This window comes from Bicyclus anynana, chromosome 9 (assembly GCF_947172395.1).
Source record: "Bicyclus anynana chromosome 9, ilBicAnyn1.1, whole genome shotgun sequence".
Lineage (NCBI taxonomy): Eukaryota > Metazoa > Arthropoda > Insecta > Lepidoptera > Nymphalidae > Bicyclus > Bicyclus anynana.
This window is the reverse complement of record NC_069091.1, coordinates 994,410-1,020,617: the sequence shown is the minus strand read 5'-3', so window position 1 is coordinate 1,020,617 and position 26,208 is coordinate 994,410. Positions and strand designations below refer to the sequence as shown.

Below are 26,208 nucleotides of genomic sequence, written 5' to 3'. Positions count from 1 at the left end.
CGACCAACTTACATTTCAAAGTGTATTCAACTTTTAAACACAAAAGTTAATGAGACCATAAAATATGTGTGCGTTTTGAGGTCATGTATGACTTGTAGTCCAACAAATAGTTATACTCGTCCACAGATTAATCAATAATATGCAGATAGAGGTGTCTAACACGACGGTGTCGTAGCCGCTCCAAATACAAAATTCAAAAACTAATACATTCTCGAGTCAGTACGACACGAAGCGTCGCATTAGTAACTTTCAACATTATTCAACAAAAATGGCGTCTTGTGTTTTTAAATATTTTAAACAGTTTACAAAAACTAAAGAAGTAAGATAAAAAAAATTTTAATGCTTATTATTTATTATTATATTAATTTTCGTAATTGGGATGATGACTGTTTTTTAAATTGTATATAAATCAAGTAATTTGTGTGGTGACTAATTACTATTAGTAATTAGTTACCACCCGGCAAAGACGAATGTACCACCGCCAAGTAATTAAGTGTTCCGGTACGATATCGTGTAGAAACAGAAAGGGATGTGGATTTTCATCCTCCTAACAAGTTAGCCCGATTTCATCTTAGATTTCATCACCACCAGGTGAGATCGAGTCAAGAGCTAACTTGTAAATAATAATAAAAAAAAATATATGTAGTGCTTACCCAATTTGAAAACCTTGTGCACAGCATAGAAGACAGTGAAGAAAAATACAAAACAAGTATATAATATGTAAAATATTTATTACCACAGGTATAACAACATGTTAATTTAATACATTTTAAAAGTGACAAAATATGAAACTTTGTTTTAAAATATATCTGTCGTATATTGCTTAGTCACTTCTTAACCGACTTCCAAAAAAGAAGAGGTTTTATGTACTTTTTACGGTTGTATGTTTTTTATAAGTACGAGTACGTAACATATATTAACTATTAACTTTTATTTTACAGTACTTAACAGCTGCTCTAGCCATGCTACATAATATATTCTCTTTCTACAATCGCTAACGCTACGAAAACTAAAAAATGTATGACAATGACATTTATTTTCAAGCAGTCACATTAATTTTTAACGAGTATATTGTTCGATATTTTTGAATTTTCGTAACGATAGCTATGGCTAGAGGGGCTGTATACTCAGACCAATTATTGTATAGGACCTGCCTCGCTAGACGTTACTTTTCTGTCAAAGTATATGATCAACGATCTAATGCGATTATAAAAACTGTCTCTATAGAATCGATGTTAAGTAGTTGTAATCGTGTTCGTCCGTTAAAGAGCTCCGTAAAAATATCTTTTTGTGTAATTGAATTACGTAAAAAACGGGCAAAAACTTTTAGTTTAGTCTAAGATATATACAAAATCTAAGCTTGTTTTCCTCAGAAAATGACAGACAATTTTGTTCGTGACTATGAGTGCGATACAGGTCCTTCTATAATTGGTCTGGGGCTGTATATAAAGCGAAACCACGTGACGTCACATTAAAAAGTGTCTGAAAATAATATCTTGCGTTAATTCATAGACAATACACGAAAACACACAAATATGTAGGCCTAATATGTGTGAGTCAAAGACGTGAATAGAAAAATACATTAATGACCAATAGTGACTGAATCAAAATATTATAGAAGCCCTGCTATTGGTCGACATGTTTTTCTCTACACGAGATATCTCATAGCGGGCATCTTAGGCCTACATGCATAACCAATTAATATAGGTATAGTCGGATGCAATATTTATGTTTCCGAACATCGTGTGTTAAGCTGCGCAATACTATATTTTAGGTATCACCGGTCACGCAGGGGCGCGGCGGCAACACCCCGCGTCGGAGACATCATAAAGATTGCATCCGACTATAGCTAACTTTATTATTTTGTAAAAATATACCTATCTTTAGGAATGCAAGCATCGAGCCCTTAAAATAATAAGTACAATTAAAATTAATTATAAGATGTTCTTGACTAAAAAACATAAAGTAAAGTTTTACTTTTTTAAATAATTGGCAACTAGCCAATTATTAAATTTTATACTCTTAGTTCGATGGATTGATAATATACAAAATAAAGAAATGCATTATCCATATTAAGCAAATTCGTATATATACTCAGGGGCACAATTATCCACCCACTTTTATATGACGCGAGTATATTAAAGTGGGCTGATAATTGTGCCTCTGAGTATATTTTGCAACAACAATATTAATTGATCAAATATTTGGAATCAGTCTAAACATAAAAAAAATATACTGAGCAAATGTCAATTAGATTTTCATTATTGATTATTTATAATAAGGAAAACAAATGTGTTTATTTATTTGGAATAAAACATTCATCACCTAATAGTTTTTGTTTTGTTATTCAATCTAAAATCTTGAACGATATTCATCACTGGATATAATGACGAGAAAGAAATATCCGTTATTAATATTAATAATTGACCCCAAACGGATCCACCTACAAAAACTTAACTGGTTTCAGTCAAATAAACACTGTATAGATTATAACTACAATTAATTATCAACAAAAAAAATCTCGATTACTCCGAGGCAAAGTAACTTTCAGAACAATCTAATTTTGTGACACAAATACCCTTGTTTGTATACATGAAACAATATATTATAGTAAATAAAAAAAATAGTTTCGTGTAAATGCAAGCGAAAGTGAGAAACTTCTTTGGTGTTCATAGTCTCGTTCGCGACACGTTTCAACAATACAAAACTATAACTGACCGAATGTTACGATAAATATAACTGACATAATATGTCACAGAAAGAAAAACGTAGTGACTACAAGCCTTTGAACAAAATTTACCTGTTAAATGATCCAACGTGAATGACGCTTAGAAGGCTGTTACTGTATCAGAAAATACCTCTGAGCACTATGCCGTCACTTCTGAGCGGTACAGGCGAGTACGCGAGTGAATGTAATTATTTAGGTACAAATGATAAATTACTCAGACCAATTATAGAAAGACCTGTATCGCACTCATAGTCACGAACAAAATTGTCTGTCATTTTCTGAAGGAAACGAATTTAGATTTGGTATATATCTTATACTAAACTAGAAGTTTTTGCCCGTTTTTCACACAATTACACAAAAAAGGTATTTTTACTAAGCTCTTTAACCGACGAACACGATTACAACTATTTAACATCGATAGTATAGAGACAGTTTTTATAATCGCATTAGATCGTTGATCATATACTTTGACAGAAAAGTAACATCTAGCGAGGCAGGTCCTATACAATAATTGGTCTGAGATAAATTACGACTAATTATTAATGTACGGCTTTGTTACAGTGTTAAAGATGATTAAAAATAAATGTCGAAAAACCTAGTGCCGTACTAAAATAGTGGTACCGGAAGTCAGTACAAATTTTTAATTTGTCGACAGTTGCAGGTCAATACACAATATAGGTCATTTGTGTAATTCCTTTTGTACACATATACAGATACTTTACTCGTAAACGCCGTACATTTCACAGGTAATTTTTGTTCAAGGGTTTGTAGTCTATAGATACCATCAGCACATGTCTGATTGGCAGCAAAGCGCATTTGTTACTATCAAACTATAATGCCGGCCGCATACACTAACATACGGTTTTCCGTAAACGGAATTCGGAATTCCAAGGCGAAATGACGTAACTTTATTTTACGAATGTCGCATACACTCGTTTTACGGAAATGTATGAGTGTATGCGGCTTTTGTAAAATAAAGTTGCGTAATTAAGATTTGGAGTTCCGTGAGACTACCGCAGACTTTAAATTTTTCTTCATTCGGAATGTATATTGTCGCAAGGGCTCGCATTCGTTACGTACGTAAAAAAACGTCTATGTGCGTCATTTCATGTATTTTATAATGGTTTCTTGCATTCGGTTTTCCGAATACGGAAAACGAGTGTATGTGGCCAGCTTTATGACAAGACTGGCGTTAATATAGGCTACGTTCCACTTGGCGACCGCAGTCGTTTTGGTCGGAACGAAAACGTGACTGGTGACGTCAATCATTTCACTCACGAAAGGCTCACAACGATCCATCTCAAGTGGTGGATCGACGAGGGTTTTTATCGTAGATACTTATGTACGATTTCGTTCAAAATAGTTATTAATGTTAAACGCAGTAGTCAGCAATTTCAATAACAGTTTGATAGTAAGCATAGTACGTTTCGCTACATCTAACCAGAAATGCAAGATCGAAATATCAACTCTAAAGCCACATATAAGATTACAATAAAACTAAACGAAGATAAATACACAAAAAATATCATCTTTCATTATTATTTTATAATAAAATTGTATAAACGTGGGAATATATGGCCGGCACAGCGCAGTGCTAGTTACACTATTGACAATGCCCGACTGAAGAAACCTATGAAACGCTCTTCCACTACTAAGGGTCGCCGCACACGCGCCACACGCGACAGACACAAACACCGCTACAAGAAGCAAGAAGGGGCCACAAAAGTAGCTGAAGCGCGCGACAGCCACTTGTGCCAGTGGTCGACACTAATTGTGGTTGGTGGCTGCTACTTTTTAACCCATACATCATAATCGCGCGAGTGGCGTGTAGCCCCTATTCTTGTGATAGCGCGTAGTGTTGTACAGCGCTCATATCGACAATTTTATCGACAAGCTTAAAAACTATGAATAATTAATTTTAAATAGATATACTATTATTGCCAGTGCGCATTCGCAAACATTGAACAAATATTACAAAACATGTTAAACGTGTTAATATAAAAAAAAAACATTAACATTTGTTAATATCCTCGATGCCTAGTTGTAGTTTGCCATTAAAATAGGCTAGGCCTTACTATAATTTTCGGCCGACAATTATTTTAATTAATCTTGAAAAAAAATGGTATTTCCATCAAAGGAATGAACAAGCAATAAATAAAGAATCAACATTATAATATCATTTACGCCATTTTCTTAGTCTATTATTTATTATAATATGTACACACATACTTTGAATTTTATACAAAAGATAAAAGACTATAGCACCATTTAACTATTTTTATATAATTCCTTTATAGTCGATGACTTATTCTATAGAAGCGGATGTTATTTTGCGGAAAATAACATATAAGAAAATTACTGTTTTTACGGAAACGTTAATATCAACGTCATACCAAGTCAATATCACTTTTTCGAGTAAAACAATTTTTAGAGTAAAACGTAGGCTATTCGTTAAGCTGGTTTGTTCTTGCCTCACTAAATTAACAGTTTTCGTGGACAGTGGCAAATTAAAGTTATTTATCGATACATTTGACAACACTAAAAGTTTTGCCATAGTTGATTTAGCCTTCCCTTCTTTAGAATTTTGGTTAATTAAAAAAAATATATACATGAGTTTCCGCAAATTAACATCAGCCAGTAATCAAAAACTTTCAACAAACAGTCAGAAAGTGCCCCGCACTTTGCAAGTGATGTGTGAGCGACTAATACCTGGCCGCTATTGGTCACTGCGTGTCTTCCCGCTGGTTATCGAGGATGGGCTCGTCGGGCGAGCGAAGCAGCTTCCGAATTAAGATGGTGATGCCTGCCACCAGAAGTATTACTCCCACGACCTGGAGGTATTTGAAAAAAGAATAGTCAAGGTCAATTGAAATAGCTCAACGGTAAGAGCGGTTTGACTCATCATCGAGGAGTGGTGGTTCGATCTCCGCCCCGTTGGTTTATTGTCGTACCCACTCCTAACAGTCTTCCCCGACTAGTTGGATGGAAATGGGAATATTGGTCATATTATAAAAAATGTGGCAAAAATCTCCCAATAGGCTAGTTGACATTCTACTAGACTATTTTTTTTTCATAGTTTTTTTGAGACGTCATTACATGAAAATTTTAGCTTTTAAATATGTTTTTGACAATACGAGCCAAAACGCCTGTCAGCCGTGATGGTCTATATTTCAACTGCTTCGTGACGTCACTTTAACAAATTCCTTACAAACGGAGCCTAATAATATAAATTAACAATAGGCTAGTTGACACTTTTATACTTTAACCCTAGCGTCTCCTCCCACAAGTATGGACTTGTGAGAGACGCTTCGGCTGAAAAACTTCCAGCTATTATAAAACAATGAAGGTCTGACCATTACAAGACAAAAGATATAATTCATAAATGTAATAATAATTTGTCCAAATAAGTACATTCCATTTAATAGAGGTAGATTTACCCCATGCATTGACTACTGCTTACTTTTTTAGCTCGTATTATGCATGCAAATGAAGTTCCAGAGTTCAACACAGGCAATCAAAATAAAGGTAAAGTACCAATTCGAATTACTTTGTTTACTTATTATTATATACTGATTGCACATTTTTTTAAGCCCCTTCAGTATCAATGTCGTGCAAAAACTATTGAAATTAATGGACGAAGGCAATGACTGTTTCATGCACCACTATAAACTTTATGTTTTAAATAAATCTATACTTAAAATTAAACTGTCAGGTCCAATTCTGTACATTGAAGATAAAAAATAATTAGAAAATTAATTTTCTTTTTCATAAATTAACTATTCTTTTTCGTTAGGATGTGAATTAGCATGAGATCATTAATATTTCATAAAGGGTTTCTTGTTTCTTTACTTGAGGAGTAAATGGTTCGCTTGGTATGGACTTGTAATGCGGAGGGATGAAAGTCATATTACTAGAAGAATGTTGAAATTACAAGTGAAGGACACAAGAGGAGAGGAAGATCAAAGAAGAGATGGTTGGAGTGTGTGAAAGAGGACATCTATGTAAAGGGAGTGGAGACGGGTAATAGAGGGGAATGGAGGAGATTGACATATTTTGCCATAAGTGGGATAAGGTACAGGAGATGATGATGATAGGGTTTCTTGTGTAGATGTATGAGGTCCCCGTGTATGATATTTACCGTGAGCGCATAAAACCCGTAAGGCATGCCGCTGCGCAAGTTGAGAGCGAACCTCGCGAGGCGCGCGAAGTGGTCGTCCATGATGACCTCCTGCCGGAACCAGAACATCGGCACCAGCACGTCGGGGTCCGGCAGCTGGTTGTTCAACCTGCGAGAGTAACCCTATTTATGATTGAACTCAATGCTTACCCTGACCGATCATATTCACCACTATGCCACACCTGTTAGTAGACGTCCGATAAAAATGGTTTTTACCGGGCCGGATTAAGGAGGTCTAATGGCGCATGAAGATGCGGGCGACCGCCATATTACGATACATGGAAACGACGCTGCGTGAAAGCAACGTAATGCAGTAATAAGCCATCGTCCTTAGTAGTAGAATATCGTTATATGTCGTTGACTTCCAAACTATGTCGTTGACAACGCCAAAGTCAACAAGAGGCATATGTCCAGAAGTGGTCAATGTAGCTGCAAATTATGTGCTATTTAGAAACGTGGATGCAAATTGTTCAGTACGAGTTGTCTGGATATGCTTCTTGAAATATAGACGCCGCGAAATGTTCTGTCTTACTGTTCTGTGGTAGAAAGATGAAGGAGGATTCAAATGGTGGATTTCCTGCGCACACTTTTCGAAGTGTATTTTCTATGTTGTATAGACTTGCGCTTGACTACAATTACGCCTGATGGAAAGCAATTATGCGGTCTAAGATGAAACGCGCTTGCCTAGAAGATGCCTTCACTCTTGCCTTGAAGGAGCACAAATTGTAAGTGCCAGGCAACACAAACGCCGGCATTCTACATCTTATCAGTTCTTATTAGGCACGTTGACGCAAAACGTTTCGTAAAACTGGTTTATCCAGTAAAAAACCGACAGACAAGCATCGTTGCGACAGTGCTGTAAAGCTACCATTTCACGTAAGGCCAATGCTGGCGTATCAAATGGTCAGTTGGGTATGCGACGGTTGAAACGCAGTACACGATGGCGACGTTCATGGACGTAGAAACTATCGCCCAACTAAAGTATCATTTTACACAATAAAAAAGAAAATGTGTATTTTACGCACTACGCAGTTGCGTCTGCGCCCTAGCAAGGTCGAAAAAATAATGAGCAGTGTTTGTTCGACCTTACTGCGGCCCTTAGGACCTTTGATTTCCATCTGAAAATCCAAAGATACCTTCCCAAGGCCATCACACGCATCATAGTTGTAGCTTAAAGTTTACAGTTTCGTATGCGTCAACTGTTAATTTTATTCTTCTAGCTCGACCTTAAGCTGATATACTGTGTTACAGAAGTTCTGGTACAATGGAACAGTATCTCACGGTATGGCGTCGACGTGTCGCACCAGCAGGTTGATCTGCAGCTGCGCCGACACCTGCAGCGGCATGCCCGTGTACATCTCCAGCGACAGCTTGAAGTTCATGTCACTGCGGACAGACAATATCGACTATGTCAACAACCGATGGCAACAAGAAAGCTCAGAGTCTCTCAGCGAGCCGAGACTTCGAGACTCAAGCGACGGTTTGGGCGCTTGTCGTATAAGTACACTAGAACCTGTTTAATACGATTTCGCAGGGACCGAACTAAAAACGTGTCTTAGACGGGATATGGGTGAGGGATAGTGAAAAATATAACGAATAATGTACACATACATAGTTATAAAATTAGTGTATCTGGTGTAAAGACTACCTAATTATGCTACTTAAAGTAATCACTTATTCAGGCATGACAAAAAAGTTTTGGTGCATTAACAATAACGACATTTTCAATTGAATTTTACTTTTGCAGTGCGTCTTTAAAATGCTCAGTTTAGAATCGCATTATGTCAAGGGTCGTTTGCTGTCAGGATCTTTCAGTTCTTTATGATATCATGTATTGGTCTTGTCCTGCAACCTTGCATACCTTTAGGATGTCCTGATCTATCTGTTGCAATTTATTTGTTGCATTTGGAATTACACGCGTGTGCCATGTAGGCGTATTAAATGAGATGACGAATCGTATTAAGCATTAGGAAATGTATTAAAACATGTCTCAAGCTGTAGGGACTGGCGTAAAATGATGTATTAAGCGAGAAATCGTTCTAAGCGTGATCGTATTAAGCGGGTTCTACTGTAGTTAAAGGAAAAGACTCACTCGGTGGGTTTGAGACCTCGTATCTTGGAAGGGTAGTGCGGGTCCATGTTGTAGAAGTGCGGCTGCGACACGAAGGCGGGCGCGCCGTACCGACACGCCGACACGTTGAGCGCGCCCGAGGGCAGGCAGTCCGCGTCGCGCACCTCCGCGCAGTAGCACGCCTGGAAACAACGCTTGTATTTGTTTTCTGACTGAAGGATTGCCGTAGGCTCCATTCAGGGCCATAGCGGCGTCACCAAAGTCTCCTACATAGCTCAATGAGTCGCGATGCTGAATGCCGATGAACGTTGGGGTCTCAAGGTTCCGGAATGGCGACTCCGCACTAGAAAGTGCAGTGTTGGTCGACCCCCCACCAGGTGAACTGACGACATCAAGCGAATCGCAGGGATTCGCTGGATGCAGGCGGCTCAGGATCGTAATGTTTGAAAGTCCCTACAAAAGGACGTCAATCAGGTGATATGATGATGATGATGATGATGATGACACTGCTCTAGTGTGACGACTCAGCTACGGCTAGGCGACGCCGGGGTACGGAAGTGTGAGAGGCGAGTGTGCACGAAGAAACGTGCTCAGATACGAAAAGACGCAAGCCCGCAAACGGCGAGACTAAAAGGTTACGTTAGGATTCCGATTAAAGTTTTTTGTGTTGTCAATTGACTTGACTACAATAATGCCTGATGAAAAGCAATAATGGTCTAGAATGAGACAAGCTAGCCTAGAAAGTCCTATTCACTTTTCTTCTTTCTTTCTTGAAGGGGTTTAGATTGTAGATGTAGGTAACATACTCCGGAATGTCATTCTACACTTTAGCAGTTCGAGAAACGTTAAAGCGAAATTTTCGTGCGGGTCGTTTGAATGTTAACGACGTAAGGATGTCAACATAAACGGCTGTTGTGGTAGTAGGAAGGGTAGCCGTGAAGTTCCTGATGATTCCTGATCCCTGCGTAAGGAGTGTCATACAAAGAATACTGGACGGCTCGAATTGTTCTACGATGCCGATCTCTTTCAGAGTTGAGTGTGCTATGCCTTAAAAATGATAAAATTAGGCTCAACAGCGCTGCAAGATACCGTTGACCGGACCGACCGTTTAAAAAGCTATACGATAGGGAGATGTTACACCACCAACTCATTATTACCAAAGAATTATTGTAGTTAAATTCAAGTTAATTCACCAATTTACCTGATGAGGGTACCTGTATCCATTGTCGAACAGGGAGTTATTGGCCGCATACTGCACCCCGTCTATGCCCTGCACATGCACTGGGCCGGTTGCAGGTAGTATCATATACCTGTTCAAAGGAAAACTCAATTAAATTTTTCTGTATCTACTAGTAGCAGATTTAGTCATTCATTCCATTTGTAACTGTTCCAGTAGGACAGTAAAACTATACATATAAAAGGAAGGGAGCTAATATATAACAGCCTACCGGAAGAAATCTTTTGCGAAAAGGTATGTGCTATAAAATGTACTAGCAGAACCTCGCAATTTCAACCGCATAGTGCCTAATCCTGTGGGAATACGGGAATAAAATGTAGCTTCTGTTACTCCTTGGTAATGAAAGAATTTTACCAGACGGCCTCCGTGGCGCAGTGGTATGCGCGGTGGATTTACAAAATCCTGTGTTCCACGATTTACAAAAGTGGGTTCTGGGTTCGATCCCCGGCTGGGCACATTGAGATTTTCTTAATTGGTCCCGGTCTGGCTGGTGGGAGGCTTCGGCCGTGGCTAGTTACCACCCTGCTGGCAAAGACGTACCGCCAAGCGATTTGGCGTTCCGGTACGATGCCGTGTAGAAACCGAAAGGGGTGTGCATTTTCATCCTCCTCCTTACAAGTTAGCCCGCTTCCATCTAAGCCTGCATCATCACTTACCATCAGGTGAGATTGTAGTCAAGGGCTAACTTGTAAACAATAAAAAAAAAAACCAGTAGTTTTTTTAATTAGTAGGTAATAGAAAAAAAAGTACTAGGAGATCAAAACTCTGTCGCGGTACACCGAGCGATTGGAGAACTCACATTAGTATGTATAGAAGTACCAGGGGAGCATAACTCACGTGCAGATGTCAGGTGCGAATATCGTGACCTCGGGCTGCCCCAGCTCCGGCGCCCACAGCTCGCCGGTGGAGCCACGCACCTCCCCGCACTCGTCGCGGAAAACCGTACGGTTGGAGAATTTCCACTTCTCCACGTTGCCGAGCTGCGAGAAGTCGGCGGCGCCCGTGTTCATAAGGAAGATGCCGTCATACTCCAAGGAATTGTTGCGCTGGAACGCAGAGTTTTTGCAGATGAATAACTACTAGTGATGGGAGAATGTAGTCGAAGAAAATGTGTTCGGTTATATAACGTGGCTTAGTTCTTTACTAGAACGAGTGTCCAGGGCTCGTGGGATCTGTCCAGGATTGGCTTGTTATAATAACTTGAGTGAAGAAGAGGAGACTTAACTGGTTTTAAGGGCGTCTTTAACCCTATAACATCCATCGGTCACATGACAGAGACTTCGCTCAAGGTTATTCACTGCCACTCGAGGGTTTATTGGTTGGAATTGTTTAATCTGATGGACTTTTATTCAATAATCGTGTTTTACCATTTAATTCTGCTTCTAATGTCAATAAAAATAGAAACAATTTGTGATAGACAATTTCTTTCATGACGATAGTGATGATCAAGTAGAAGAATATTATGATATGACTAATGTCCCCATTCCCCTTCAATTAGTCGGAGCGTCAATACGGAATTAATACTCATGACCTCATATATTGAGTACGTCCCCTTACCCGAGGATATATTGAAACTTCCAAATACATTTTTGTATTACATTCAAAAATTTTATGTACCCTTAATCGCAGCAAAGAGTCTTGAATTTAAATATAGAGTAATTAATTGATCTAGTGTTTAAAACATGCTTCTCAATGGATCAAAACACAGCAATATAGCTTGGTGGTAGAAAAAACATGTTTGTAGTACTTCCCCAGACGAACACCGTCACAAAAAGGTACGACTCCTACTAAAACTACTAGTAGGTAAGCGCATGCCCTATATGTTAAGTAGATAAAGCATAAAAAAACCACTTAGCATCAGGTGTGTCATTTGCTTCTTCCATCAACTATTAAATACAATAAAAATAGCAGCCTAAACTTATGATAAAATCACACAACACATTACAGATACGAGTAAGTAATTAAGTATACGAAATTAATCAACGTCGTCCTATACAAGGTAATTCCAGCATATTCTATGGATACTAATACTACAAACGCAAGTTTGTATGTATGTTTGGATGTTTGAAACATTTTCACGCAAATACTACTATACAGATTTAGACATTTAGAATGGAGATAGTTTATACCCTTGATTAACTTTTTATTTAACTCAAATTGAATAAATTAAATAGGAAACAGAGTCCATTATCTATACTTATAATAAATCTGTAGAGAGGTCAATTCTGTACATGAAATATATTTCCAAAATAACTATCTGGAGGTGATTAGTGATCGATACTGATGCCAAAAATGCAATCAGTAAAATTTTTGTCTGTCTGTCTGTATGTTCGTTATAGAAACAAAACTACTCGACGGATTTTAACAAAACTTCATACAATTATTCTTCATACTCCTGGACAGGTTATAGTATACTTTTCATCACGATACGATCAATAGGAGCAAAGCAGTGAAGGGAAATGTTGGGAAAACGGGAGAAGTTACTCCATTTTACAGCGATACTACTGTAAGGGCTGGACTAAAGAGGTCTAGTCGGTAGAAGTCGCGGGCGTCCGCTAGTGTATTAATATTATAGTTAGGAAGCTACAATGTCTCACAGACATTGTATAACATGCAATAATGCGAATTATTCAATAAGCGAAAGTGAGTTTCGATCGAAATCGCACATCGTTGACGTAACCGCTCTAATAGGTGCGCAGCACGATGCGATTATTAACACTCTATTCGATAGAAAAATAACAGTAAATTCTAGTGTTCTCTTAAACAATTGAATCCTCCGTATTAGGAATGTCCTTCACCCATCTGTTTAATGGATGAATAGTTTTTTTTAAACCTACTACAGAGATGGTGGAGTCGGAAATGACGGGTTCTAAAGTTGTACAAGAAGGATATAGAAAATAAAGGGACAGGGAGGTTGTTAGTAATAGATAACACCTATCGTACCAAACGCTGATGAAACCACACTTGAGCGTCCCAAACGTGAACGTCAAAACGTGAAACAATTTGGTCCTTTTCTCGCGAATTAAGGAGTTTAAGAGTTTTTGGTGTTATTTTTCTGTATAAAGACATCTCAACATCAAATGTAGTACATAGAAAAAAATATATATTGCGATAAAGTTCCTTAAAAAACTCCTAGCCAATCAGTTATTAACCATTAATAAAATATTAATGATACTTCGACTAGGAGAGTTTTAGGTCTCGCGACATATTTTTCTGTAGTTTTGACTCAGAATAAGTTTTATCCAATATTTAATAAATCTTATAGATAAAGATCATTTCTAATTCGGATTTTCTAAAAATAGTCATAGACTTTCTTATAAAAATATTCCACGTGAGCAAAATAGAAGGCAATTGATATCAGGATTATCAAAAATCCTCAAGTATTAAAGTCTTAATCATTCAAATAATTAGTTAATTACATGCCTACTGTGTAACTATTTGCATTTACTGATAAACAGTTCAATATCTAATCTATTCAGGATTTTTATGTTATAATACTTGATACATTTAGATAGTTGTCATGAATTTAATTCATGTCAGATTTTTTTTATTCATAATAGATATGGAATCATGATCATAAATATTTATATGATTTACTTCTCTTATGTGATTTGTCTATCTGGAATATCTATCATATACACAACAGGTTAATGACAATCGCATTAATCCATTCAGTAGTTTTTGAATTCATCTCAAACAGACAGAAGGACGTTACAAAGGAGGAGAAATAGTTATTAATTCAAAAATTACATCACGCACAAAAGTAGTGATGTTATCAGTCATCAGCATGTCTACAGTTACGAATATAAAAATAAACCATTTCGAGTATCATTATCATCGAATGCACTCTGAACCTCGCTCGACCCTCTGATGACTCCACTCAGTACGTACATGAGTCATTCGTAAGTAAATACATTCAAATTAGATCAAGGTATTCAAATTTTGCGTTTCATTATAAAGCAACCGATGGATGTCTTAATTGTAATTATTGTCTTGTAATTATTATTATTAATAGCGCTCTCGACATCGTCTGTGTGTAATTCTGAATATAATAAGTCTTTATTGAACATAAAATAAAGTTACAATGCCAAGCGATTTAGCGTTCCGGTACGATGCCGTGTAGAAACCGAAAGGGGTGTGGATTTTCATCCTCCTTCTAACAAGTTAGCCCGTTTCCATCTTAGACTGCATCATCACTTACCATTAGGTGAGATTGTAGTCATGGGCTAACTTGTCAAGAATAAAAAAAAAAAAGAAACCCCATTTTAACCCTTTATGGGTAGAACTTTGAAAAATCTTGAATTACATTATTTTTAGGATTTATCTGGTGTAGGGTCTCGTAGACAAAATTAGCACTTTAAATCCTTATAATGGACAAAACTACCATTAGCAATACCCCACACAATGTGATAGACTAAAAAAAATCATCCTCACTTTGCATGTAGGGAAGGAACCCCAAAATTCTAGTTTTAACAGACTGAATTATCTTACTAACAATTTTATCTAATTAATGAACAACATAAATTGTACTGAATTTTTATACTCCGAGAACGTTTTTTAAGTTAGACGACCGACGACGAACCGACAAACTTTGAATGGAAATCACTACTTAGCTATTATAGTTTTCTGTTTAATTTAAATTATATATTCTACTTTTTCGTATTATGGTCTCAAATCGTGCCAAGGTTTCAATTCGTTTAGCGTGATGAAATATAAATAAACTAGCGGACGCCCGCGACTTCGTCCGCGTGAAACTCGATGTAAACCTCTACCCTACCCCTACCCTACCCGTAAAAAAAAGTATAAAAAAAGTATCGTATGTCCTTCTCCTGGCTCTAAACTACCTCCCTGCCAATTTTCAGCTAAATCGGTTCAGCCGTTCTTGAGTTATAAGTGGAGTAACTGACACGACTTTCTTTTATATTTATCTATACTAATATTATAAAGCTGAAGAGTTTGTTTGTTTGTTTGTTTGTTTGTTTGATTGATTGATTGAACGCGCTAATCTCAGGAACTACTGGTCCGTTTTGAAAAATTATTTCAGTGTTAGACAGCCCATCTATCGAGGAAGGCTATAGGCTATATATTATCCCCGTATTTATACGGGAAACAGGAACCACGCGGGTGAAACCGCGCGGCGTCAGCTAGTAGATAAATAAACGAATGGAACTGACCTCATAGAACCATCCAAACTTATCGTACGGTATTTTGAAGGGCAGGTCCGGGAAGCGTTGGGCGATGTCCAGCACGGGGTCCTCTATGCCGTCGAACAGCCATGACGTCACGTTGGCTGTCATGAACATGTTCTCGTGGTACATCCGCATGAACACCTCCACGGCCACTCTCAGGACGGCATGTTGGTGACGTAATATGTAGGACACCGTCTGAGGTAGAGAAAACAGAGTATATAACAAAAGAAGGAATATATATTGTTAACTAGCGAGCGAAAGATTAGTTTAAACTTTCATCCCCTTTTCATCCCTTTTACATTTTAACCATATTAAATTTAGGTATCTATCTCCTTAAACATAACATGAAAAATTACAGACTTATAAAAAATTCAACTATTTTTTCAGTTGAAATTTTTAAAAAAATGATACATATGTTTTATATTCAATTATTTTTTTTAATACAACTTAAAACAAACTTTCATCCCTTTAATTTTCTTTTTTTTATTTCACCCATCAAAAAAAAAACTAAAATTATTAGAATATTTGCCCGTCTGTTCATGTTTAGCTCCATAAACGAAACAGATTTTCATAACATCATTATGGATGATGACGTTTAAGGCTTAGCATATAATTGATATCGTGTCTAAGGAAAGATAAGTAAAGAAAAATGGTTTGTCCTAATTGATTAACAGACATATAATATATTGTTTTATATCATCATCTTTGAGAGCTGGTGGAGTCCACTGCTGGACATTGGCCTCTTAGAAGGACTTCAACGGCCTTTATCCAGTTGGGTCGCAGAAGGATAGTATAGTGACTGGCCAAAGCAGAAATTATCGGTCTTGACAGAATTAAATAGGAAATGAAAGTTTATATTATTTTCCGAGATATTTAGTTAGAATACCTATAAAATAATTAATATTAATATAAGAATAAACTAATAAGCTTATGTACGTATGTAATTATCAAAAACGAATGGTATTTAAAACAGTATAATCAGATTTTTTGTCAAACTAAATGACATTAATGAAACCCTCGTCAAACACAATGACATTAATTATTATTCAAACACATTAGGTCAATGATACACAAACAGGGTAATGTTTCAAATTAAACATAATGTTTCAAAAACATTATCTACATGTTTAAAAATGGACAGAAAAAAATTTTATGAAAAAAATACAACCGACTACAAAACCTAGAAACGTACCCACTATACTAAAAAGCGAAAAATAAATCATAATAATTTTATGTTGCGAAAAACACCTGCTGATCAGTTTGAAGATGGTGCTTAGCCGGTGTCGTATTAATTTAAGCCGTTTCTGAAAAAACCACATTTTAATATTCATGGCTTGAATGAATACATAATCGGATTAGCACCGTCTTCAAACTTATCAGCAGGTTTTTTTCGCTTTATAGTTAAGTGAGTACGTTTTTAGGTTTTGAAGTCGGTCGTATTTTTTTTTTCATTTTTAGTGAAAAATATGAATACCCTACCATTCTCTTCCCTCCTATGTGTCTTTAGGTGGAAAGTTGTCAACAATACAAATTAATCAAGCCCAAACACAAGGTGATTGCTGTAAATCATTGAGGAGTTCCCTCGTCTGTATTTTGGCTCCACCATCAGATCGATTCCAAACATTACATGAAATTGTAGTGCTTTAAAAACCTTAACGAAAAAATTTACGCACACACTCTTCATCCATATAATTTTTGAAAGTTCCCCTCGATTTCCCCAGGTTTCCATCATCAGATCCTGACTCGATAAATATAGGGGCCACATGGGGAGTATACCCTTTAAAACAAAATTTTTTCAAACCGATTCAGGCGTCTTCGAGTAATCGATGTACATACAAAAAAAATACCGGTCAACTTGAGAACCTCCTCATTTTTGAAGTCGGTTAAAAATCTCGACAAATAGCTATAAAATATGACGGAATTACCGCAACAATGGGGTTGATGCTGGTGACTAGGTCGGAAAGGCTGCCGTTGGACATCTCCGGTTGGAACTGCCACGAGCGCTTGTTGTAGTACGACACCGTACTGTTGTCGTACCACGAGATGTTCTCCTGTGGACAATACCAGCGTTGGTCAAATAGAGGATTGTTTAACATAAACGTTGGACATCTCCGGTTGGAACCGCCAAGAGCGCTTGTTGTAGTACGACGCCGTGCCACGTGTTGTTCTTCTGTGGTCAACACCAGCGTTGGTCAAACAGCGGATTGTAAAACATAATCGTTGGACATGTCTAGTTGGAACTTATTGTAGTAGAGGTAAATAGGATTAAAACCAACGAACGAACGAACAAAGTTAATCATCTTGTTGCATTTGACTGTTATAGATTTTAATGTAAACTTGGTAGGAAGCACTAAGTAAGTATGTAATTACCTACTTATTACGCTTATTACCTAATTAACGTTTTATCAGTACAGGTGTTGATGGATGAAATTCCAATAACTATAATAATAATAAACAAAAACCACAAAGATAAATTATTGAATAAATAAAACTAAGTATACTTATTAGGAATTTGAATGAGATAATAATAATTTTAGTTAGACAGTTTCGACTTCACTGAAATCCTGGAAGGTAAATAATCCTATTCACCTAAAAAATCAATGATAACTCTTAAATTCATAAAATTCAAATATTAATTATAAAATGCCGCGAATGAAATCAGTTAGTTAAGTACATCACATGCTGATGCATATTGCAATTAGAATAATATTACTATTATTTGCATACAAAATATATCACAATGACTATGTTTCACACCAATATGTACAGAAATTTAATGTTAACGAACTTTTTATACATCAATGTGTTTGTCTTGTTATCATTAACGGATATAACTGTATGTTATCTATCCACGCAGAACAGTTAATAGCACAAACTAACAATAAAAATCTACAGTGGAAATATTTTAATGCACAAGTATATGCGTAAATACAGGTGCACTCTCTATTCCGTCACTCATAAAATGTTCAAGAGTGTGCAATATGTAATTTGGTGGTTACAAATGGTTCTGGAAAAGTTAGGAGCCTGATATTTGGGTAAATGATATTTCAAAGTGTTAGCTTCGTTATGACTACAAAATACACAATTTGTAAAACTTATCTCGATAGTTTATTTTTTTGAAAAATACATGTTTTGCTCACATTTTGCTTTTAATCACAGGTAAAGCAAACTTATTTTCTTAAATTTTTGTTTTGTATAGAAAACTAGGTATATATCTTGAACATGGCCATTTTGTTTTTCGTTATTTTGTTTAATTTACTTGCAATTAGGTAAAAATGGTTTTGGCGCTCACGTCATAAAATTTACGTCGCGCGTCAATCGCTCCGTGCTTTTCACTCACGTGAAAGTCATAATTCGGCGTCTCGCTTGCGCTTCGAATTTTATCCATATCGTACCGACGCACTGCGCGCTCTTAAGGAATTGGATTGTATGCCAACGAAAAGTTTTTTAAATGACTTTAGTCCCAAATCACATTTGCAAGATTTAAATATAAAACACTTTTCGTCCATTAAACAGATGGGTGAAGGTCGTTTCTAATACTGATGTAAGATTAAGGAGATTCGATCTGCAGGGTAATTCACTATCTTTGACTTAAGCTAGTTGACATACGAAATTGAGATTATATGTAACAAATGTTATCTGGTGCCTACTGGTGGATATCTTATAGTAGATAGATGATATTTTGTAAATTGATTTGATATTTATTTTAATAGGTTGATAATAAAGACCAAAATAGTGAACTGGCCAGCTGAATTAGAAACGACTTTCACTTAAATATTGTTAGTTAGTTTAGTTTAGTAGTATCCTAAAAATCTCTTGGCCAAATTAACGATCGTTTACACATATTTTTAACATAGTAAAAAACTTTTCACACATTAAACAGATGGGTGAAGGTCATTTCTAATACCGATTTTAGACTATAAGTATTAATATTAGAATATAATCTAACCTTTAAATGGTACTCTCTGAACACGTAGGGGCCCATTTGTTCCACGTGAATGGGCACGTTTTTTCCCGCCAAAATGTCGTCAACATTCGTTATGTTGAACATGAAACACTCTAGGTACATAGGTATGGGCACCTCCCGCCATATGTCGAAGGATGTGGATGTTGGGGATAGGGTCATCATCTGAAACAAAGACCATTAGGACAATTATTAAAAAAAAGTGAGGTCGGGGTACCCTACTCCGAACTACTACGTTCTCGTAGTATTACAAAATAGCGAATTATTTAATGCTTTACTAGCAGGCGAACCCCGTTTTCCCGTTCCCGTTTGAATACGGGGATAAGTATAGCCTATGATGCTCGGTGAAGATGTAGCTTTCTATCGGTAAAAGAAATATCAACAAAATCAGTTCTGTAATTGCAGAGATTATCCCCTAGAACGTCAAAATGTCTCAAACTTTACATCTTTATAATTTTAGTAACTTGTATACAAAAACAAATCCTGCGTAAATTAAAATGAAGAATTACTTGGAAATGTTTATTTATTATATTTTATCTTCCAAAGTTAATTTTATTCATAAAATGTTGACCACTTTTCTGAAAAAAAAACACTTTGCTAAGATTTAAAGAAGTACCTACCGTTCGTTTTTAGACGGAGCATCTTGATAAACCGAGTGTTTTACATTACGATAACACACAAGTGCGTAATGAGATACATTACGATATTGAAATTGATGAAATACCAGACCCATTACGAGCAAAATCTATACTAATATTATAAAGAGGAAAACTTTGTTTGTATGTTTGTTTGTTTGTTTGATTGTAATGAATAGGCTCAAAAACCACTGGAGCTGGAGGAAATTCTTTCACTATTTGAAAGCTACATTATCCACCAGTAACATAGGCAAAATTTTATTTTCGTAAGATATTTGGGTTTTTCGAACACAAGGTGTAAAAAATCAACCAGAAAAGTAGGGTAGAGGTAGGTAGGAGTAGGGTAGGGGTAGTTGAAAGTTTACATCGAGTTTCACGCGGACGAAGTCGCGTGCGTCTGCTAGTGTGTTATAAAATTACTTACTCTTCTCAACTGTGCAAAGAACATGGACGGCCAAAAGACCACCAAGATAGCGCCTGCCACCACGGTGAATGAGCCGAAGCCCATCAGTAGGCCGCTTCTTACCTGGTAGGACACCATTGTGTATACTTCACCTGCAAAACAGAGCACTTACTTAGAAATGAAATTAAATGAAAATATACTTCATTGTACACCACAAAGAAACATACAATACAGAAAAATAATGGACAAAAAAGAAAATGCACAATAGGCGGCCTTATCGCTAAAAAGCGATCTCATCCAGGCAACCTAACGAAGAAACTAATAATAAAAATTATAAAGATATAGGCTAGGGTGTACAGAAGTAATATATAAAAGAAAATAACGCATAAAAAAGAAAATAGTTAAATATGTAACAAAATACTAAGAAATATCAACATATATAATATACAACATGATACATATACCATATAATACATATTGTATATTTACAATATTTATACATACATATACGAGTATATATACAAATATAGACATATAAATAACTAGCGGACGCCCGCGACTTCGTCCGCGTAAATTTCGATGTCAACTTTACTACTACCCCTACCCTACCCTACCCCCACCCTACCCCTACCCTACCCCAAACCTACTCCTACCCTACCCCTACCTTACCTACACCCTACCCCCATCCTACCCCTACCCTCCCCGTACCCTATCCCTTTCCTACCCCTATCTCACGCCTATCCTACCCCTACCCTACCACTTCCCTATCCTACCCGTACCTCTACCATACCACTACCCTACCTCTACCCTAAACCCGGCCCTAAACCTACCCTACTCCTACACTACCCCTACGCTTCCCTACCCGTACCCTACCCTACCCTGTAACTTCTCTATCTTACTCCTACCCTTAGCAAAATCGGTCCAGTCCTTCGAGAGTGGTGGTATGACCAAGAGAAATGGAGACTTCTATGCTAATAATATAAAGAGGTAAAGTTCGTGTGGTTGTAGGAGGTAATCTCTGGATCTACTGGACCGATTTGGAAAATTGTTTTACCAATAGAAAGCTACGTTATTTGCGAGTGTCATAGGCTATGTTTGAACCCCATATTCACACGGGAACGGGAACTAAGTAAATGAAAGCGCCGGGCGTCATATAGCGGAATTTCTGCGTCTTTTAGAAATTTTGTATTATCTCCGAAACTATTTAAGTAATTAACATACTGTAAAGGGCAAATCTTATCTCCATAAAATCCTTGTGATTATTAAATAATTTATTTTAATAAGGATTAAAGTTTAGTTGTATAAATAATGACGTAAACCTAAGTATATAAAATTAATAATTTTTAAAACACAAAAGGTACTATATCTGCTAATATATAGAAGATAGATATATGGTGTCGCGGACTTTTTTGTAGAACTTTTAAAGATACATAAAGTCTCCATACATTAATTTCAATTTTACACAATAGTTAAGGCAGCGCATGCGAATAAGTCTGTTTAAGAGGATTTTCAGTCCGACCTCTATGACAAAAACTGTGAAAACTCGGCTAATATATATGATACCAATATAAAATATAGCCTATAGCACTCCCCGATAATGTAGCATTCTACTGGTGAAAGAATTTTTGAAATCGGACCAGTAGTTCCGAAGATTACCCCATTTAAAAAATGTGACAAACTTAGGTGGAATTCATAGTCGTAGTAGGGGGCCCCTAAGGGGATTATTCAGCCGCTATGTGTCGAATTCAACCCCTACGCGTTTCATACCCTGGAATTCATAGTCGTGAAGTGAACAATCCCCCACAAACCAATATTCAGTATTCACCCAGGGGCTGACTATTGAATCATCCTTCATTGCATTTCATAAACAAACTACTAGAGAGCCCCTAGGTGACTGGAGTTTCAAGCAAATGTTGTCTATGATTTTACATTAGATCTTTGAAAATTCTGTGACAGAACCACAGAGAGACGTATTTTGTTAATTCTTTGACATTTTACAAAATAATTGAGTTTCTATTTTCTAATATTTTCATTTACTTTTTGTTTTTATTTATCATAGTAAAATTTAATTCGTTCAAGAGTACAATAGATCAATTTTATCAAAAAGTTTCTTTCTCACAAGAAGGAGTTGTTAGAAAAATATTGAAGATATGTGGACGAACGTGATCATAATTAAAATTATCAGCCGATGAACGTCCACTGCTGGACATAGCCGTCTTGCATGGACTTTCAAACACAACGGTCTCGAGCCGCCAGCGGCTCCCTGCAACCCGCTTGATGCCCTCAGTCCACCTAGTGGGGGTTCGACCAACACTGCGATTTCATCGGCTCTTCGAACTATGTGGCCTGCCCATTGCCACTTCAGCTTCACGACTCGCTGTGCTACCTATGTCAGTGACTTTGGTTTGTCTGCGGATCTCCTCATTTGTGATTCGATCACGCAGAGAAATCCCAAGCATACTATTTACTATATAAGTAGTTTGATATTTCATACTTTTGTAATGTGGAATCCTACTTGAAATAAAAAAAATATTGTCAGAGGAAATTTGTTTATTTTACTCAAAACCTCCTATAATTACCTGAAATAATTACAAGTAGGTACTATTATGCTGTATTTTTTTTACAATTTATAGTAAGTGCAGTAAATAAATATAAGTGTAGCTTATCCTTAGGAATAGTGGCAAAATTGCATTTCACAAAGCTTTAGATAACATAATATTATATATGTATTTAATAGGTAAGCTTGGCCTGGTCATGGGCTGATAATAATGAACCACACACACTTATTGCAATTCTAAAATCAAACCTATATCCTTTTGATACAAAGTTTAATTAATAACAACAATAAATACATAATTTACATATAACTTATTGTTATTATTGTATACTTTTATAGGGCCAGACTTAAATGAAAAATGCAGAAGTAAACATTTAATAATTATCTTTATTAAAGATGTGAATCAATAAATTTTCATTTTCCATCATTCATTCAATTAAGATTTGTATATATTTTCCATTGTTATGGACTTCAGAGTGAGTGACCACCTTACAATACACTGCACTCACTCCTACTACTTCGATATTAAATGCTGCTGACTTTTCAAGGTATGAGGGTCTTCCAATTACTGTGATCTGAAAACTCAGATTTTCAAGGACCAAAGTATTCTCAGTATTCTTGGTAAAACAGTATTCTCAGAGCTCATCACTGCTATTCCCTGCCATGATAGCCGGTTTCTTTAACTCTGTGTATAGGGTCCTCCGGGGTTGTTTATATGTATACCTATGTGTGACATCAATACAGCTTGACTTTTGGCATTTCTGTTATTTCATAGAATGCTTGATGGACTGCACATACAGTCTGAAAATAAACATTATGTTAGTTACATTTATGTAGGTTATATATTTCCTAAATCAAAACTAGATTTAAAGAATTTAATTAGTTTGTTTGTTTGTAATCTAACCTATATAAATGTTAGGTATACCTACCTAACATTTATATAGGTTAGATTACAAACAAACAAACTAATTAAATTCTTCATCATGAGTATGTTAAGCATGACTCTCCTCCAGAATGAGAGGGATAAGGTCCACCACGCTGGCCCAATGTGAATTGGCAGACTTCACACATGTAGAGACAATGTTTTTCCTTCACCGTATGAGACATGTAATATACATTTAAATTCATAAAATGCACATAGCTGAAATGATTTGGAGGTGCATGTTTCAGACAGCATTTGAACCTACACCCTCCGAATAGAAGGCAGAGGTCATATCTACTGGGCTATATGGATTTTGACCTACTCCTAATTTATCTATACTAATATTATAAACAGGAAAATTAGTTTGTTTGTCTTGAATAGGATCTGTAACTACTGAACTGATTTGAAAGATTCTATCACTGTTGGGAACCTACACCATCATAATCAAAGGCAGAGGTCATACCCACTGGGCTAATTGGTTTTATATCTACTCCTAATTTATCTTTACTAATAATAGAAACAGGAAAGATTTGTTTGTTTGTATGTTTTGAATAGGCTCTGGAACTACTGAACCAATTTAAAAAATTCTTTCACTGTTGGGAAGCTACACTATTCCCGAGCTCTATAGGCTATATTTTATCCCCATATTCTTACGGAAATGGGAACCACACAGGGTGAAACCGCGCGGCGTCTTCATGAACAAAAATTATTGATAATGAACAAAGGTACGTACCTGATAACATCCCGTTTCATAGAATCGAAGTGCTGCTAGAATGTATAATACTAGCGGTATTCCTCTCTTGGTCTTCTGTGTTCATTCTTCATCAAATAGAGGCATATTATGCCTAATATGAGAATCTTTCGTACATTCCATATCGCCATAGTATTATACTGGGTTTACGCAATTGCGAATATATATCTTGGGCACTGATATAACTCGCTGTTTATAACTTCACTTATAACGATCCGAACGTCCACTTTCTAATAAATAAATCACGAATAACAACAAAAAAAAATGCCAGGGGATGGTTTGGCTGACAAATATCGGTAATTCAGCAGTCAGCCGCCAGCTCCTGTCAAATGAGGGGTTTCTTTTGTCTATGAAACGCGTAGGGGTTGAATTCGACACATAGCGGCTGAATAATCCCCTTAGGGGCCCCCTACTACGACTATGAATTCCACCGATAGACAAAAGAAACCCCTCATTTGACAGGAGCTGGCGGCTGACTGCTGAATTACCGATATTTGTCAGCCAAACCATCCCCTGGCATTTTTTTTTGTTGTTATTCGTGATTTATTTATTAGAAAGTGGACGTTCGGATCGTTATAAGTGAAGTTATAAACAGCGAGTTATATCAGTGCCCAAGATATATATTCGCAATTGCGTAAACCCAGTATAATACTATGGCGATATAGAATGTACGAAAGATTCTCATATTAGGCATAATATGCCTCTGTTTGATGAAGAATGAACACAGAAGACCAAGAGAGGAATACCAATACCGCTAGTATTATACATTCTAGCAGCACTTCGCTTCTATGAAACGGGATGTTATCAGGTACGTACCTTTGTTCATTATCAATAATTTTTTGTTCATGAAGACGCCGCGCGGTTTCACCCTGTGTGGTTCCCATTTCCGTAAGAATATGGGGATAAAATATAGCCTATAGAGCTCGGGAATAGTGTAGCTTCCCAACAGTGAAAGAATTTTTTAAATTGGTTCAGTAGTTCCAGAGCCTATTCAAAACATACAAACAAACAAATCTTTCCTGTTTCTATTATTAGTAAAGATAAATTAGGAGTAGATATAAAACCAATTAGCCCAGTGGGTATGACCCCTGCCTTTGATTATGATGGTGTAGGTTCCCAACAGTGATAGAATCTTTCAAATCAGTTCAGTAGTTACAGATCCTATTCAAAACAAACAAACAAATTTTTCCTGTTTATAATATTAGTATAGATAAGTTAGGAGTAGGTCAAAATCCATATAGCCCAGTAGATATGACCTCTGCTTTCTATTCGGAGGGTGTAGGTTCAAATGCTGTCTGAAACATGCACCTCCAAATCATTTCAGTAATGTGCATTTTATGAATTTAAATGTATATTACATGTCTCATACGGTGAAGGAAAAACATTGTCTCTACATGTGTGAAGTCTGCGAATTCACATTGGGCCAGCGTGGTGGACCTTATCCCTCTCATTCTGAGAGGAGACTCATGCTTAACATACTCATGATGAAGAATTTAATTAGTTTGTTTGTTTGTAATCTAACCTATATAAATGTTAGGTATACCTATCTAGTTTTGATTTAGGAAATATATAAC

General features: G+C 36.5%; 1 protein-coding gene across 1 annotated transcript in view; it reads right to left on the bottom strand.

Moving 5' to 3' along the window:
• Window positions 1–714: 714 nt before the first annotated feature.
• LOC112043214 (protein croquemort) overlaps window positions 715–26,208 on the bottom strand; it is a 33,833-nt gene continuing 8,339 nt past the window's right edge. The window contains exons 2-11 of the mRNA XM_052883330.1: window positions 20,426–20,556; window positions 19,352–19,531; window positions 17,328–17,453; window positions 15,388–15,597; window positions 11,051–11,259; window positions 10,178–10,286; window positions 8,998–9,158; window positions 8,187–8,291; window positions 6,867–7,014; window positions 715–5,559 (exon numbers count right to left, since the gene is read on the bottom strand). Coding sequence (XP_052739290.1) covers window positions 5,452–5,559; window positions 6,867–7,014; window positions 8,187–8,291; window positions 8,998–9,158; window positions 10,178–10,286; window positions 11,051–11,259; window positions 15,388–15,597; window positions 17,328–17,453; window positions 19,352–19,531; window positions 20,426–20,542 — 1,473 coding nt within the window. The 5' untranslated portion in view covers window positions 20,543–20,556 and the 3' untranslated portion in view covers window positions 715–5,451. The remainder of the gene's footprint in view (window positions 5,560–6,866; window positions 7,015–8,186; window positions 8,292–8,997; window positions 9,159–10,177; window positions 10,287–11,050; window positions 11,260–15,387; window positions 15,598–17,327; window positions 17,454–19,351; window positions 19,532–20,425; window positions 20,557–26,208) is intronic.